This window comes from Pinus tabuliformis, chromosome 9 (genome assembly GCF_031772625.1).
Source record: "Pinus tabuliformis cultivar Carrire ecotype Pingquan chromosome 9, CPIR1, whole genome shotgun sequence".
In the NCBI taxonomy this organism is placed as follows: Eukaryota; Viridiplantae; Streptophyta; class Pinopsida; order Pinales; family Pinaceae; genus Pinus; species Pinus tabuliformis.
In genome coordinates, this window is record NC_142307.1 from 1,452,900,644 (window position 1) to 1,452,913,858 (window position 13,215).

General features: G+C 39.0%; 1 protein-coding gene across 3 annotated transcripts in view; it reads right to left on the reverse strand.

Annotated features, from left to right (window-relative positions):
• Positions 1-13,215, reverse strand: part of LOC149154060 (insulin-degrading enzyme-like 1, peroxisomal) — a 699,115-nt gene that overhangs the window by 44,954 nt on the left and 640,946 nt on the right. For all 3 annotated transcript variants that reach the window (XM_089445417.1, XM_089445416.1, XM_089445418.1), the window contains 5 exons: positions 7,755-7,956; positions 7,444-7,652; positions 6,538-6,662; positions 6,322-6,373; positions 6,083-6,169 (listed from right to left, as the gene is read on the reverse strand). In XM_089445417.1, the coding sequence (XP_089301543.1) occupies positions 6,083-6,169; positions 6,322-6,373; positions 6,538-6,662; positions 7,444-7,652; positions 7,755-7,956 (675 nt within the window). The remainder of the gene's footprint in view (positions 1-6,082; positions 6,170-6,321; positions 6,374-6,537; positions 6,663-7,443; positions 7,653-7,754; positions 7,957-13,215) is intronic.

Genomic DNA, 13,215 nt, shown 5'->3' on the forward strand with positions numbered 1-13,215 from the left:
GAAAGCGAAAGAGAAAGAGAAGCCCTCCCTTTTAAATAAGGAGGTGGGATACCATGGGATTGAGGTCCCAAGCTCCCTCGACATCTTTTTCTATTATATTACAAAAGAAGAAGTCCTTTTGACAAAGGGAAAGGACTCTTCAACTCAAGGAGAATTACAATGATGAAAGAATTTCACAACACAATCTCCTCAAGATACAAAGTCAAATCAGATCAACTTATGATTATGATTGCAAATACTCCAAACAACTGATCTAACCCTCCAAGAACTCTCGGCCTTCAACAAGGATGGATGCTAGTCACTGAATGCCGATGACCTAGGTGAAGGAAGGCCTCCAAGACCTTACGGCCTGCTCATAAAATTACTCTAACTTTTATTTGAATTTTATTTAAATTTTTATGGTGATTGATTAAGGATGAAGACTCAAAATTCTTCAAAAAAAATTGGTCTTCCCACACGAATCGTTCTTCGAACCAGTCAAAGAGATAGCTCCTCTAGGAGCTCTCGGCCTTGACAAAAAAGGCTCTAATGATATTCGCCCTCTTCAAAAAATTTGCAAATGAGAATAAGAATCTATGAAATTGATTCTATGCCCAAAAGTTTTGGTGAAACCCTCTCAAATTTTGTTGAATCTCTGCAAAATCGATAAGGGTTAGTATATAAAATGAAGGGAAAAAAAGTTAAAGCCCTAGAGGGCTTGCAACCTAGAGAAAGAGACCAGAAATGCTAGTGGCCCTTAAGAAAATGTCTCAAAAAATTATTTGAGCCACAAATTATGAATCAAACCCTTGATATATACCAAAACAAGCCTTCCAAGGCTAGCGCCTATCATAAAATGAGATCTGGAAAGAGAAAGTAACAAAACCCAAGTGAAACCCCTTAAAAAAATTTCTTACAAAAAATTATATGGAGTGAGAACCCTTGGAGAGAATTCGATCTGGATGCAAAATAGGCCTCCAAACCTTGTAGCCATAAGAGAAAGGCTAGAAGGCGTAAAAAAATTCTTCGTTTCCCTCAAAACCCTAGCTGTCTAGGCTAGAAGGGTGATCGTGGCTTCAAAAACAATTTTCCTTCAAGTCTTCAATGGGATCAATCCCGCAAAATATATACAACTAGATCCAAACCAAAATCGATTCCTTCTCTTCAAATTTGCATAGAAAAGCTCAAGAAAACCCAACAAATATATACAAAACAGATAGAAATTATATACAAGGTTAGGAAAAGATATATACAATATTTATTTACAAATTTACAATAATAAGCTCTTCAAATAGCAGATCTATCCATTTAACGCTCTCGAATATTTTTTGAAATATTTTAAAGATAGATAGAATTCGATCTAGAGAAAATGGTAAGAAAACCCCTTTTCTTATTTCGAAATTTGAATGATAAGTCTTTAGATGACTCACTATGGGTTCGTCAGCTTCTATGCCCTTAATAGTTCATTAATTCAACCAAAAATGTCCCCAATTATCCAAGAATTTATCAAAAATATTATTTTCTACACACTTGAAAAATATTTGTTAGATCCACAAAGATTTGGATAGCACAGTGGAAGAGGAGTCTAAGGGTTTAACTGAAAACCAATAGATCTACTCAATCCTAAAGTGTTTCTCCAAATCTAAACAATGATGCAAGGTAATTGTACACCAATGAATCTTCAAGAGCTAATGGAAATAACAAAATTAAAACATTAGTAGAACATGAAGCACAATAGATCAGAAAGATATTACCATATAACTGAAGAATAACACCATAGCTTTGCCCCAAAGACTTTATTTTATTGCTCAGAAAAAATATTACAAAAGTAGTAGAGCTTCACTTAGCCAAGAGCTCAAGATTTTTCACGATGTAAATGAGGAGCTTAGAGCTTCCTTATATAGAAAAATGAGAGTGTGAGAGCCTCCAAGTGGAAAAAATGGCTAGTTGACTTGATCCATGGCTTGATCCTCCTCAAAATAATTCGAACCCTTGATTACTGCTGCATAGATCCATAGAAAAAATCGACTTCCTTGATTGATGAGTTGGATGGACCAATATTTGACCCTGGGGTGGTTTTGGACCACTGGAATATCCTCAAAAATATTTTCCTTGAAATTCCCTCATTAAAAATAACCACCTAGACCAAAAAATTCAATTTCCCCTGAGAAAATATTTTTTTTCTAGCCCAACAATTTTTTTGTGGGATTTTTCTACCTTGGAAATGAGACTTTTCTCAACTTTCAATTTTATCCCTTTTTTGGAAAGTGCACATTCCCTTTTCAATTTTTTTTCTATTGGGAGAAAAACTTATTTCTCATTTTGATTTTTTGACTAATTTCTGGTTAATTATTTTGCCATTTTTGCCATAAAATAAAAATAATGACTCTAGAGGGGTTTAGACATATTTTTCCACCCCCAAAGTGTCTAAATAGAAGTTTTAGGAGTTGAGGTATAATTTTGAGTACTCACACCCCCTAGAACCTCTATAGACAACACTTTTTACATCAAATTTTACATAGACATCCCATTAGAAGGGGCATTTTGACAAAAATTATGACCTCTAGACTCAACCAAATTCTACGACACTTTGTAGATGATACAGTATGATAATTTACATAAACTTTATACACTGGGACTCACCTAAGACCTCACCATTGAGCTCCACTCTAGCTTTGTGGCATGTACGAGAGAAAACTCTGCCAATTATAAATGTTTAAAAACACAGATAATTAGCAAAGGAAAAAAAAATCCCTAGAGTGAAACTCTTTGGTAAAAATCATAGGCTTACCTAGATGTTTACATGGATTTATAAACATACTAGAATCATTCCTACACAATGGCCCATAGGGCTGCAGAATTTGGATCACATTATGACGGCTAGAAGCTGCATGATGATGATGAAATCTGAAAAAAATTATGATTGCTCTGCTTTGTACTTTGGTCAAGGGGTAGTTGACACTAAGTGGTAAATAAAACCATTGGAGATAATTCGGCCTCCCTCTGGGAATTCTTTGGCTCGAAACCTGGCTATAAATCCTTTGGCAAATTCGACTAGCTCCAATTCCGCCTCTTTAGAAATTATGATCTGGCTGGAACAACTCAGCTTTATTCGGAAATTACCTCGGCAAGTTGAATTTTGGAAGTTCACTTTCCATTTTTCTGCAATAAATCGACCCAGTGCAAGGCTTCTCAACACTCCAACTATTTATTTGTCTCCGTAGGTGACTATGCCCTTGGGAAAGAAACTCGTCCCTCTTAACTCATCCTCCACAACTCCAGAATAATTTAGCCTCCACAATTCGGCCCTTCCAGGTATCCACAATTCGATCCTTTGCAAAATCGATCTTTGACAAACATTTTGGCCTTATTTTCTGCAAAGTAAATCGACTCTCCTTCTCTGTTAATTCATCCCTCCTTCATGTGGTGCGAATTGCTAATAACTCGGCCTCCTTGCACACTACTACAACTAGTCTCTTCCTTTAGTCTCTGATTTCCGATCCTTCTTTTCTGATGAACACCAATGATTTCTCCTTCTTCAATAGCTAGCTAAGTCACATGACACGAGGACACGAGACACGGAGGACATGTAAATACGAGTATTCAATACGAAATGCAGCGACCTGGAAACAGGACACGGGGGACATGTTTTATATATATTTAATAAATATATATATATATATATATATATATATATACCTAAATATAGTTTTTTATCCATATTAAATTGCAGTTTGCAGCTTATCTAATCAAATTAAAATATAATTACTTCTCAAAGTTCATAGTTCACTTTTAAAAAAATAAATAGAATAAATAGAATCAAAGGTCACAATAATCTATCACTGTCATATATGTGTTTTATTTGTGGTCTCATAGATCCGTTAGAGTCTGTCATGGATATTACTAAGAATTTTTCAGTTTTAAATTTTAATTCAATATTTAGTTTATGGATCCAATCCTTGTCAATAGGTTACATGAGAATCGAGATCAATTGACAAGATTATATAATCTCTTGCTTCGGCAGCCAATGACAAATTCTGGTATACCAAAATAGATTTGTCTTGAACTTGAAGGGTTGAAGATAGTAAGCACGTTGCTTTGATTGTTAGATTTTCTATTTCAAGATGAAGTGTGTTATGTGTTATTTACGGAAATCACAGGAATAGTCAGTTGATAAAACTTTCTATAGATAAAGTATATTAGGGAATGAAGTGCTATAGAGATGGCTCTAGGCATTATTGAACAACAATAATAATCTAATTGTAAATTGTCTTTGATTCCCATAATTGCTAGCACCAAAAGTCTACTTTACAACACGGAATGTAGAGCGAAAAAACAAGCTCAGTTTTCCTGGAGAGCACCAAACTGAAGACAGATTCATGCTTGTTATTCCAATTAACTATGGCTTAAACATTTCTCAACATCTAAGCCAAACTGATACCCCGACAAGGTTCACGCTGTAGAAATTCCTATCCCTCGAAGGCCAAGTTCAGAGAATCTAAATTCCCACGTACATACGTCAGGTTTACAAAATAGTCTTTAGCCTCTATATGCCAGGTTCTAAGAGTTAAGGCATCCCAATACCTAGGCTAGGTTCATGTCAATTCCCATGACCTCACACCTTGTTATAAAATAAATTTTCCAGATAGCATACGCTAATTATAAGAGTCAGATTGAAAAGTACCCATGCCTGATTAATAAAGTAGGGTTTGACAGTATCTATGCCAGGTTCGGACTCAGTAATAAATTTAGCTTTACTCTGAATGCTTTGAACTGCTACAGCAAAAGGTGCCTCATGATGTCATGAGTATGCTTTAGAAATTTAAAAGTTGTGAATTGGCAGGAAGGAGTGCCATTGCATGCTGTTTCTCACAGCTGATAACGATTTTAATATACCATTCGTTTGACAAAAATAAAGAAATGCACAGATAAAACACGGGTTCCGGTTTAGGGGTTCCCGTACGTATTCAACCTATCGAAATACGTTAGGGCAACGTTTTCTACCAACCAAATACGCGTTTTCTAAATTCAGGACACGACAGAAAACAGAGAATACGTATTCAATTTTTCAGGACACGTTGAAAATCGTATTGGACACGAATTCGACACGTATTAGGGCCGTTTTCGTGTCCAATACGTAAAATACGGGACACGGGACCATGGGGGACGTGTCCTGTGACTTAGCTAGCTAGTGTGGATGTTTCACCACAGAAACTAATCACCACGATCTAGGGTGGATAGTTTCACCACCAAAACTAGGATCCCTACAAGGGTTTCCCCTCACACAATAACCTACTAGAGCTCCAAATTCAATTCTCAAATCATCCACACATGTCCTCCTTGAACCTCCTCCTTTCTCTTTATCATTATCTCCTCCTCTCTAAATACCATGGATGGCTGGAAATACCATCGGTCACTTTATTTTTATTAAATGACTTACCACTTTTTATTTAATTATTAAATGCTACCTTTTAAATATGATGACATTAAACCAGCTGATCCCCTTTTATCCCGACTATAGCCTACGGGAACCTAGTAAGGCTACTAAGTCGATACCCTCCACTATTATGGTTTGCAAAGGGACATTACACAAAGTTGCCAAATCCTAGTTCATTTTTGTCATCATGTTTTCACTCCAAATATATCAAACAAAGCCTCATGTAGTTTACATGTATAAGAAATATTGGATTAACTCAATTTATTTTAGGACAGCCCATAAAAAATAACACTTACAATTCCCTGTTATGCTAGATTCAGCAATAACTTATCTGTAATAAGCACAGTAAAGACTCAAAAGATTACATAGAAGATAACCAAATGAGATCTAAATGTATCATACCCTAAATTCCAATTTGTGAAGTTGTATTCATTAAATGCATCCATATACAATTATTTTTTCCCGATATTTAACGAGATTCCAAGAATGATCAGAGTTTACTCATGTAAGGATACCAGAGAATGTCTCGACAATCCATAAATACTAGCAAGATTCGTTATGAGATATATGCTAGACACTCGAGAAAAGATATCAGTGTAGTTTTCATTGTTTCTATAGTTTAGATTTGAAGAGAGCAGATAGCCTGTCATAGCTGGAGACGTTTACCTTAAACTCATCATCTGACATAGCATATAGTTTACTCTCAAACATTTTGAGAAATGTCTCAACTCTCAGATCAAGCTGCGCGGGGTCCTGTGAATTTTGTACAAGCAAAATCAAAATTGAAACATGAAAATTCAAGAAATATAGATTGAACACAAGCATGATATTTGGAAAGAATTTTCTAGTTACATAAACAGTAGATATGACTCAGGCAGCACATCTATTTGAGGCCACTATAATACCTTGACAGTGGATTGAATAATGAATTGTGCTCCTCGAACACCAGAATCATTTCTGTCTCAGAAAGCAAGTTGTAAAAGGCTATGCCATTAAATTTAGAAATATTTTGATGAAGAAAGTTATGAGACATTGTATACACTGAAGTTAGCACTGGCACAAAAGCAGTTATCAGAACGAAAACTGAAAAAATAATTGAAAAACTCTATGGATCCAATTACCGTGTCATCAGTACAACAATATATCCAAGCTGCTCAACAGATCTAAGCTGATGAAAGGCTGCTTGCTTGGCACTTTGAACGAAAAGCTCTAGCTGAACATTCATCTTGGAGTCATCTTGTTCAAGCTTCACAAGTTTCAAACAGGTACTGTTTAGAATTTTATATAATCACGTGCCTTTGCACCTAGAATATCTTAAATATTGCAGATAGAAAGATAAAAATCACGGTTGGATATGGAAAACAGTAACACAATAAAATTATATAAAAATACATGCATATACAAACAACTAAATTAAACTAGGTAAAATTTTAAAGAAATCTAAAATGAATCGAAGGCAAAATCGGAAAACTGAAAAGACAAAGCAAAAGAAGGAAAATTGAACCTATATTGAACATTTTCTTTTCACCCAATCACTTATGAACAGTCATACTTCATGGGAATCAGCTATCACGACAGTATTAACTAACATATAAAATCCATTAATAGATTAACAAAATCTCTCAATTCTAGATCTGTTCATCCATTCTTGAAAGAAAAACCACAGAACAAAGAAATGAAGGGTGATTCCATAAATAAAAGTGTGTTCTCAAGATCTGCTTGAATGTAATGAAGTAGTGCAGAATTTTCATCTTGTTCACTTAGACCCTCAACAGGATACTAATGATTTGTGTCTGGAGGGATATTGAACCTATTTTAAATCTTTGATTTTCACCGAAGCACTTGTAAACAATCATACTCAATGGAAATCAGCTACTATATTCTGACACTAAAGAATAGCATATAAGATATATTAATAGATGACAAAATTTTCAACCGTAAATCTGTTCATAAATTCTTCAAAGCAAACCTCAAAAAAGGTATTAAGTGGTGACTGCATAAGTCAAAAGTGTGTTTTGAAGATTTACTTGAATGTAATGAAGCAGTGTAGAATTCTCATCTTTTTCACTTAGGCCCTCAACAGGATAATAATGATTTGTGCGAGAATCTAGTCTGACAATTCTCTCTTCCACGTGCTGAGATGGAAAAAGTGACTTGCTTGGAGCTACAGGGCCCTTAAAAAAAGACTCTTCAATATCCTGAACCAGGAACTCAGCTTCCTTTGATGTCATATTACCTAATGCAGAACAAGATATAATCATATATAACACAAAATCCATCTTTCCCCTCTCAAGTGTAAAAATGAAAAGATCCAAATACCAAGGATAATGAACCAAACCTGAAACATAGCATTCAACGAATGTCCGTAAAGTTATCCGTGGGATAAATTTCAGAAGGTTATCTGCTTCAATATGGGGAAGAACCTCAAGGAATTCATTCCTTTGCCGCATGCGATGATTTATCAGTAACGAACTGTAATATAAAGCCTGCTGATATGGCTGCTGAAATTTATAATTTAGGTACTCCTTCAAAACGTTTTCCTGTTTTGAGGAAGAAACAGTTAAATCGTTGCACATATTATGATATTTACAACACAACAAAACTACTCATGCAAGGATTAAAACTGAAATTAAAGGACTACAATTTTCATGCTTGTCTGTAAAATTGAGTGTGTTGCTGATAATTAATAATGAAAACTGAATGAAAATGCATATCAGGATATCTATCAAAGATTTCATAAAATAAGGCCATTTCTCAGAAAAGTCTATTCTAGAGAAACAATTAAGGGGTGCTAGAAGAGGGCTATATGGCTACACTAAGGGACCAAGTGCCACAGAACATTTACATTTAATATGTAACTATCTAGAAGATTTGCCGTCTTCAAGTATAAAAGCAGAAAATAGTGGATCAACAGGTTGTTGTCTCTACATGTTTAGACATGTTTCTAGCAATAGTAAAATGGATATTTGAATCTCCATATTTTCCAGTGTTGCAAATGTTGTGATAATATCACTGGCATCATGATCTATCCCGATGTGGGTAAGCTAGCAATATTATCACCCAAAAAAAATCATGATTTTTTGGATAAAATTGCCAATGTCGTGGACAGTGTGCTTTATAACCAAAAATTTGACTTTTTTAACTGATTTTCGAAATATAGTGAAGGGGTTTGAGAGAAAAGGAGGCCTCCATTTTCTTTGAGCTAAGAACTAGAAATAAAGTTTTTTCATTTACCATCAATAGTTTATTGTGGACTCGGGATTGATTCCCATCAACTGTTTCTGTATTTACAGGTATGTGTGTAATGTCCCTTTCCAAGAAAATTGATTTAATTGTTCATTTTCACTGAGAAAAAAACAATATTAAAAAGTGAAATGACTAATTAAATTAAAAAGGGTTATAAAGAGAAAATCTATGGTATTTTGATGACCCATGGTATTTGGATGGGGAAAAATTATAAAAAGAAAGATTAGAGTTCATTCAAGGACATGATTGGTTATTGATATTTGATAACTATTTTGGGAGCTCTAGTAGCTTATTGTGTGAGGGGAAACCCTTGTGGAAATCTTAGTTTCGGTGTTGGAACTATACACCGTAGTTGGTGGCAATTAGCTTCGGTGGTGAAACATCCACCCTAGCTAGTCAAGAGGGAGAACCACGTCAGGTTCTTCATTGGCGGTTAGCGAGGAAGGACGAGGTTTTGAAGCATTTTGTTAGAAGCTGAAGCAAAACACATTAGTAGACAAAGGTGTTGAAAAGTGTAACTAGGTTCGGTCTTCATAATGACATGTGTAATTGTGATTTTATGTAATTGATGTAAAGAAAAAAATATATATTATTGTAATTCTTGTCTCATGGGTTTCATGAGCAAGGAATTTTTTTTTTTAGTAATGGCTCCCATTGTGAGCCCTTAGGATTGGTCATAAAATCAAATTGAGTCAATGTCATGTATGAAGGACCCTTCTTGGGCATGTTACATTTGTATATGTAATATTCCTAATTAGCCATGGCTAATTGGAATATTCGATTGTGCTCAATTTTGCCTTGTATAGCTGTTTATAAATAAAAGGGTGAGGAGAGGGGGACATACTCACTTCATGAATAAAGACACTTCCTAGTAGCACAACGTTGTAACTTAAAAGGTGAGCCAAGGGTGCCAAAGAACCACGTAGAGGAGGGGCCTATGTAGACACATGGAGTGACTACGCAGATGATGAGAAACACGTGGCAAGAGGAAAGCTACATTGGAGGAGGTGAGCCTTGGGATTGAGAGAGGCCAATGCTATAAAGGAGAGAGGAGCCTCCTCATTTTGGCATTCGATTATGTGCATTTGAGCTAGTCACTTCGACTTGGAGCATGCTGGTTGTTTAGCTAGTTTGCAGCACTGTTTAGTGCATTGAGTGTCTCCGTTCGGAGATCTCACCCTTAGCCCCGGGGGACTTCGAGTGCCTGCTTGGGCAAGGTATTTCCATCAGTATTTTTGCAGTAGTTTCATCAGCATTTTGGTGAAGGATTGAACATCTTAGATGATTGCACAGTCTTGAGAGGGATGATGCAGTTCTTTCTGGCAGGAGTTCTGGATTGAGGTTTTGCAGGTGGATTTGTGTTGAGATGTTGCGCAGGGGATCAGCTCTTGCATATTGGAGGATTTTGGCTGAGTTTTAGACAGAGTTGTGGTGGGTTTATTTCAGTGGCAGCGCAGAGCCTTGAGGGATTGCGTGGGTCCTCAAGGGGGCGATTTTCGGGGGTCGGCCATTTCAGAAAAGCTTTCTGGGTTTTTCTGGGTTTTCTAAGTAGAATCCGATTCCAGAGTTTCAACATTTTCTGAGGAGGGGAACAACCCCAAATCCTCATTTGATTTCTAGTAGCAGCAATAGCACGACAGTTCTCTAGTAGCGTGGACGCAGTTCAGAGAGAGGCCATTCCTTTACTATTCTGAGTGTATTTCTTCACTTGCCTTGCGCAAGTCGAGGTGCCATCTTTCTGATCACCTCCTGTACTCATTCTATTACTCAGTATAATAAAATGGCTTAGCATTTCTCTTTTCATTTCTTGAGTATCTGCTTATGGTTATATTGTTATATGCTGCACCATTGTTATCTTTATCTCTTTGAGCTTCCCGGCTACTATACCACTTGTGTGTTTTCTCCTATACTCTTAGACAGAGTCTGGAAAAGGCCAATTAGCCTCCAGATCTCGTCCTCTTTTCAGAGGCGACATATCTGGTAAATGCCCTCCCAGACCATCTCTGGTTGGAGTTTGCTTGTGTTTGAGGAATATTCCTGATAAGGGATATTACAGTGGTATCAGAGCATAGATCTGGCTCAACTTGTGGAGCTATCAATCTATTACATCAGGGGAAAAGCCCTACATTTGTTACAGAGGTAGGAGATACAGAGACACTAGGTGTAGGTTGGAGAACACTTATGGAGAGGGAGACTGTGTTTCGGTGGTGGACGCAGAACAGGAGGAGCCTGTGGTGGACGCAGAACAGAAGGAGCCTGTGGTGGACGCAGAGCAGGAGGATTCGATGGCAGATGATGATGGGAAGAGATTTGCGGACATGCTCCTCAAATCAGTATAGGATCTGTCGAGGCAGATTGAGGTGATGGGGCAGAGATTCACAACAGTAGAGGCTAGACAGCGTGAGAGCCCACGGGTTTTCCAGGTTGGTGAGGGATCGGGTGCATCCCACCATTTGCCAGAGCAGCGTGATACTACTCAGCAGGTGGCCTCACATGCCCCTACACGCTCTACCATGCCCACTTTCTTAGGAGCAGACACGGGGGCTGGAGCCCAACAGGAGGTAGAGTCGGGTCATATGGGCGATTATTTTGTAGAATACCAGGCCTATGGGCAAGAGTTCAGGGAGGCTCTCTCATTCAGAGACTTTGTTCAGCTCCAGCGGGATAGTAGACCCCGTGACCATCATAGAGGGTACCGGCATTATCATGATGGTGACACCCACCGTGCAGCTAGTAGATTCCACTTGCCCACGTTTGATGGTTCATCAAACAGTTCGGCAAAGTCTTGGGTGGAGAAGCTGGACATTTACTTCCAGCTTAACCAGATGTCGGAGATGGAGGCCATCAAGGTGGCAACATTACATTTGGATGGTGAGGCCCAGGATTGGTGGTTCCATGGGATGGTTACACTCGGACACTCCACAGTGACGACATATGCCGAGTTCACTAGGAGATTGATGGAGAGGTTTGACCGGAGGGATCCGGAACAACACTTTGTGGAGCTAACGAGGCTCAAACAGACTGGGAGCCCAAAGACCTACATTTCAGATTTCTTGAGGGTTTCAGTGATGGTGCCAGATCTGTCTGCGGGACGAAGGATTTACATGTATGTTGAGGGGTTAGCAGAGCCACTTCGGGGTCTAGTCAGATCCGCTAGACCAACCACCCTTCAGGATGCTATTAGCAGGACTCGGGACTTACAGGACGTCTTACCTAGGACCTGGACACCTTACCCCTAGCGACAGGCTTTCCAGCCTAAGGGGAAGGATGTGAGGATTCCGCCTCTGAAGGGGAATCCAGGACGAGTACAGATTGATGATGATGCTAGGAGGGAGTTGAAGAAGAAGCGGTTGTGCTTCACCTGTCAGGAGCCGTGGGCACCAGGACATAGATGTGCTGCTGGCAAAGCACATTTTATTGAGGTCTTCTCCAAGAGCAGCGGGGAAGAGGATGAGGAGGATGATGTGGAGGTAGGAGGTAGTCATGCCGCGCAGGATCGTTTGCCACCTCCACCACCAGCAGCGGGTGGTGCAGCTTTTGCACCTACCGGAGGAGCCCTTGCAGCATTGCGAGGAGTTCCCAAGTATTTGACGCTGCGCGTACGGGGGACAGTACGTGGCCAGCGAGTATCAGTTTTGGTTGACAGTGGGGCAACCCACAACTTCATCGATGCACAGATGGTTGAGCGGAGAGGTATACAGATAGAGAGCTTCGATGGGTTTTCAGTTTTGGTCCCAGGAGATTAAACCATGGTGTGTGCACATTATGTACCAGAGTTATCCGTGACAATGGGCACTTACACATTGACTGACCACTTTTTCGTGGTCAATATTTCGAACACCAACATGATACTGGGTGTTCAGTGGCTCATCACTCTAGGGAAGGTCACGACAGATTAGAAGACCCTAGAGATGGAGTGGGATGATGAGAAGACAGGGAGGCATGGGAAGATACGGGGACAGCATACATATTCGCCTCAGACTATTTCGGCTCATCAGATGGAGGCAGTCTTCCGGAAGGGAGACATAGAGTGGGCAGTAGAGCTGCGTGCATCAGAGACAAGGACTACAGGGCCCTGAACAAGAAGACCCTGAAGAACAGATACCCCATACCCAGGATCGATGAGTTGATGGACGAGTTGAGAGGAGCATGGTTCTTCTCAAAGATTGATTTGAGATCTGGGTACCATCAGATTCGCGTGAGGGAGCAGGACATTCCCAAGACCGCCTTCAGGTGTCACTATGGGCACTTTGAGTTTTTGGTGATGCCCTTCGGGCTAACCAACACCCCAGCTACATTTCAGTCTTGCATGAATCACATCTTCCGCAGTCACTTAAGGAAGTTTGTGTTGGTGTTCTTTGATGATATCCTCATTTACAGCAGGACTTGGGAGGAGCATCTCCAACACATTGAGACAGTATTACGCATCTTGGAGGAGCAGCAGTTCTATGCCAAGCTCTCCAAATGTGAGTTCGGGTTGACGGAGATGTTATACTTGGGACACATCATAGGAGTGGACGGAGTGAGGGTCCACGAGGAGAAGATTAGGGCCA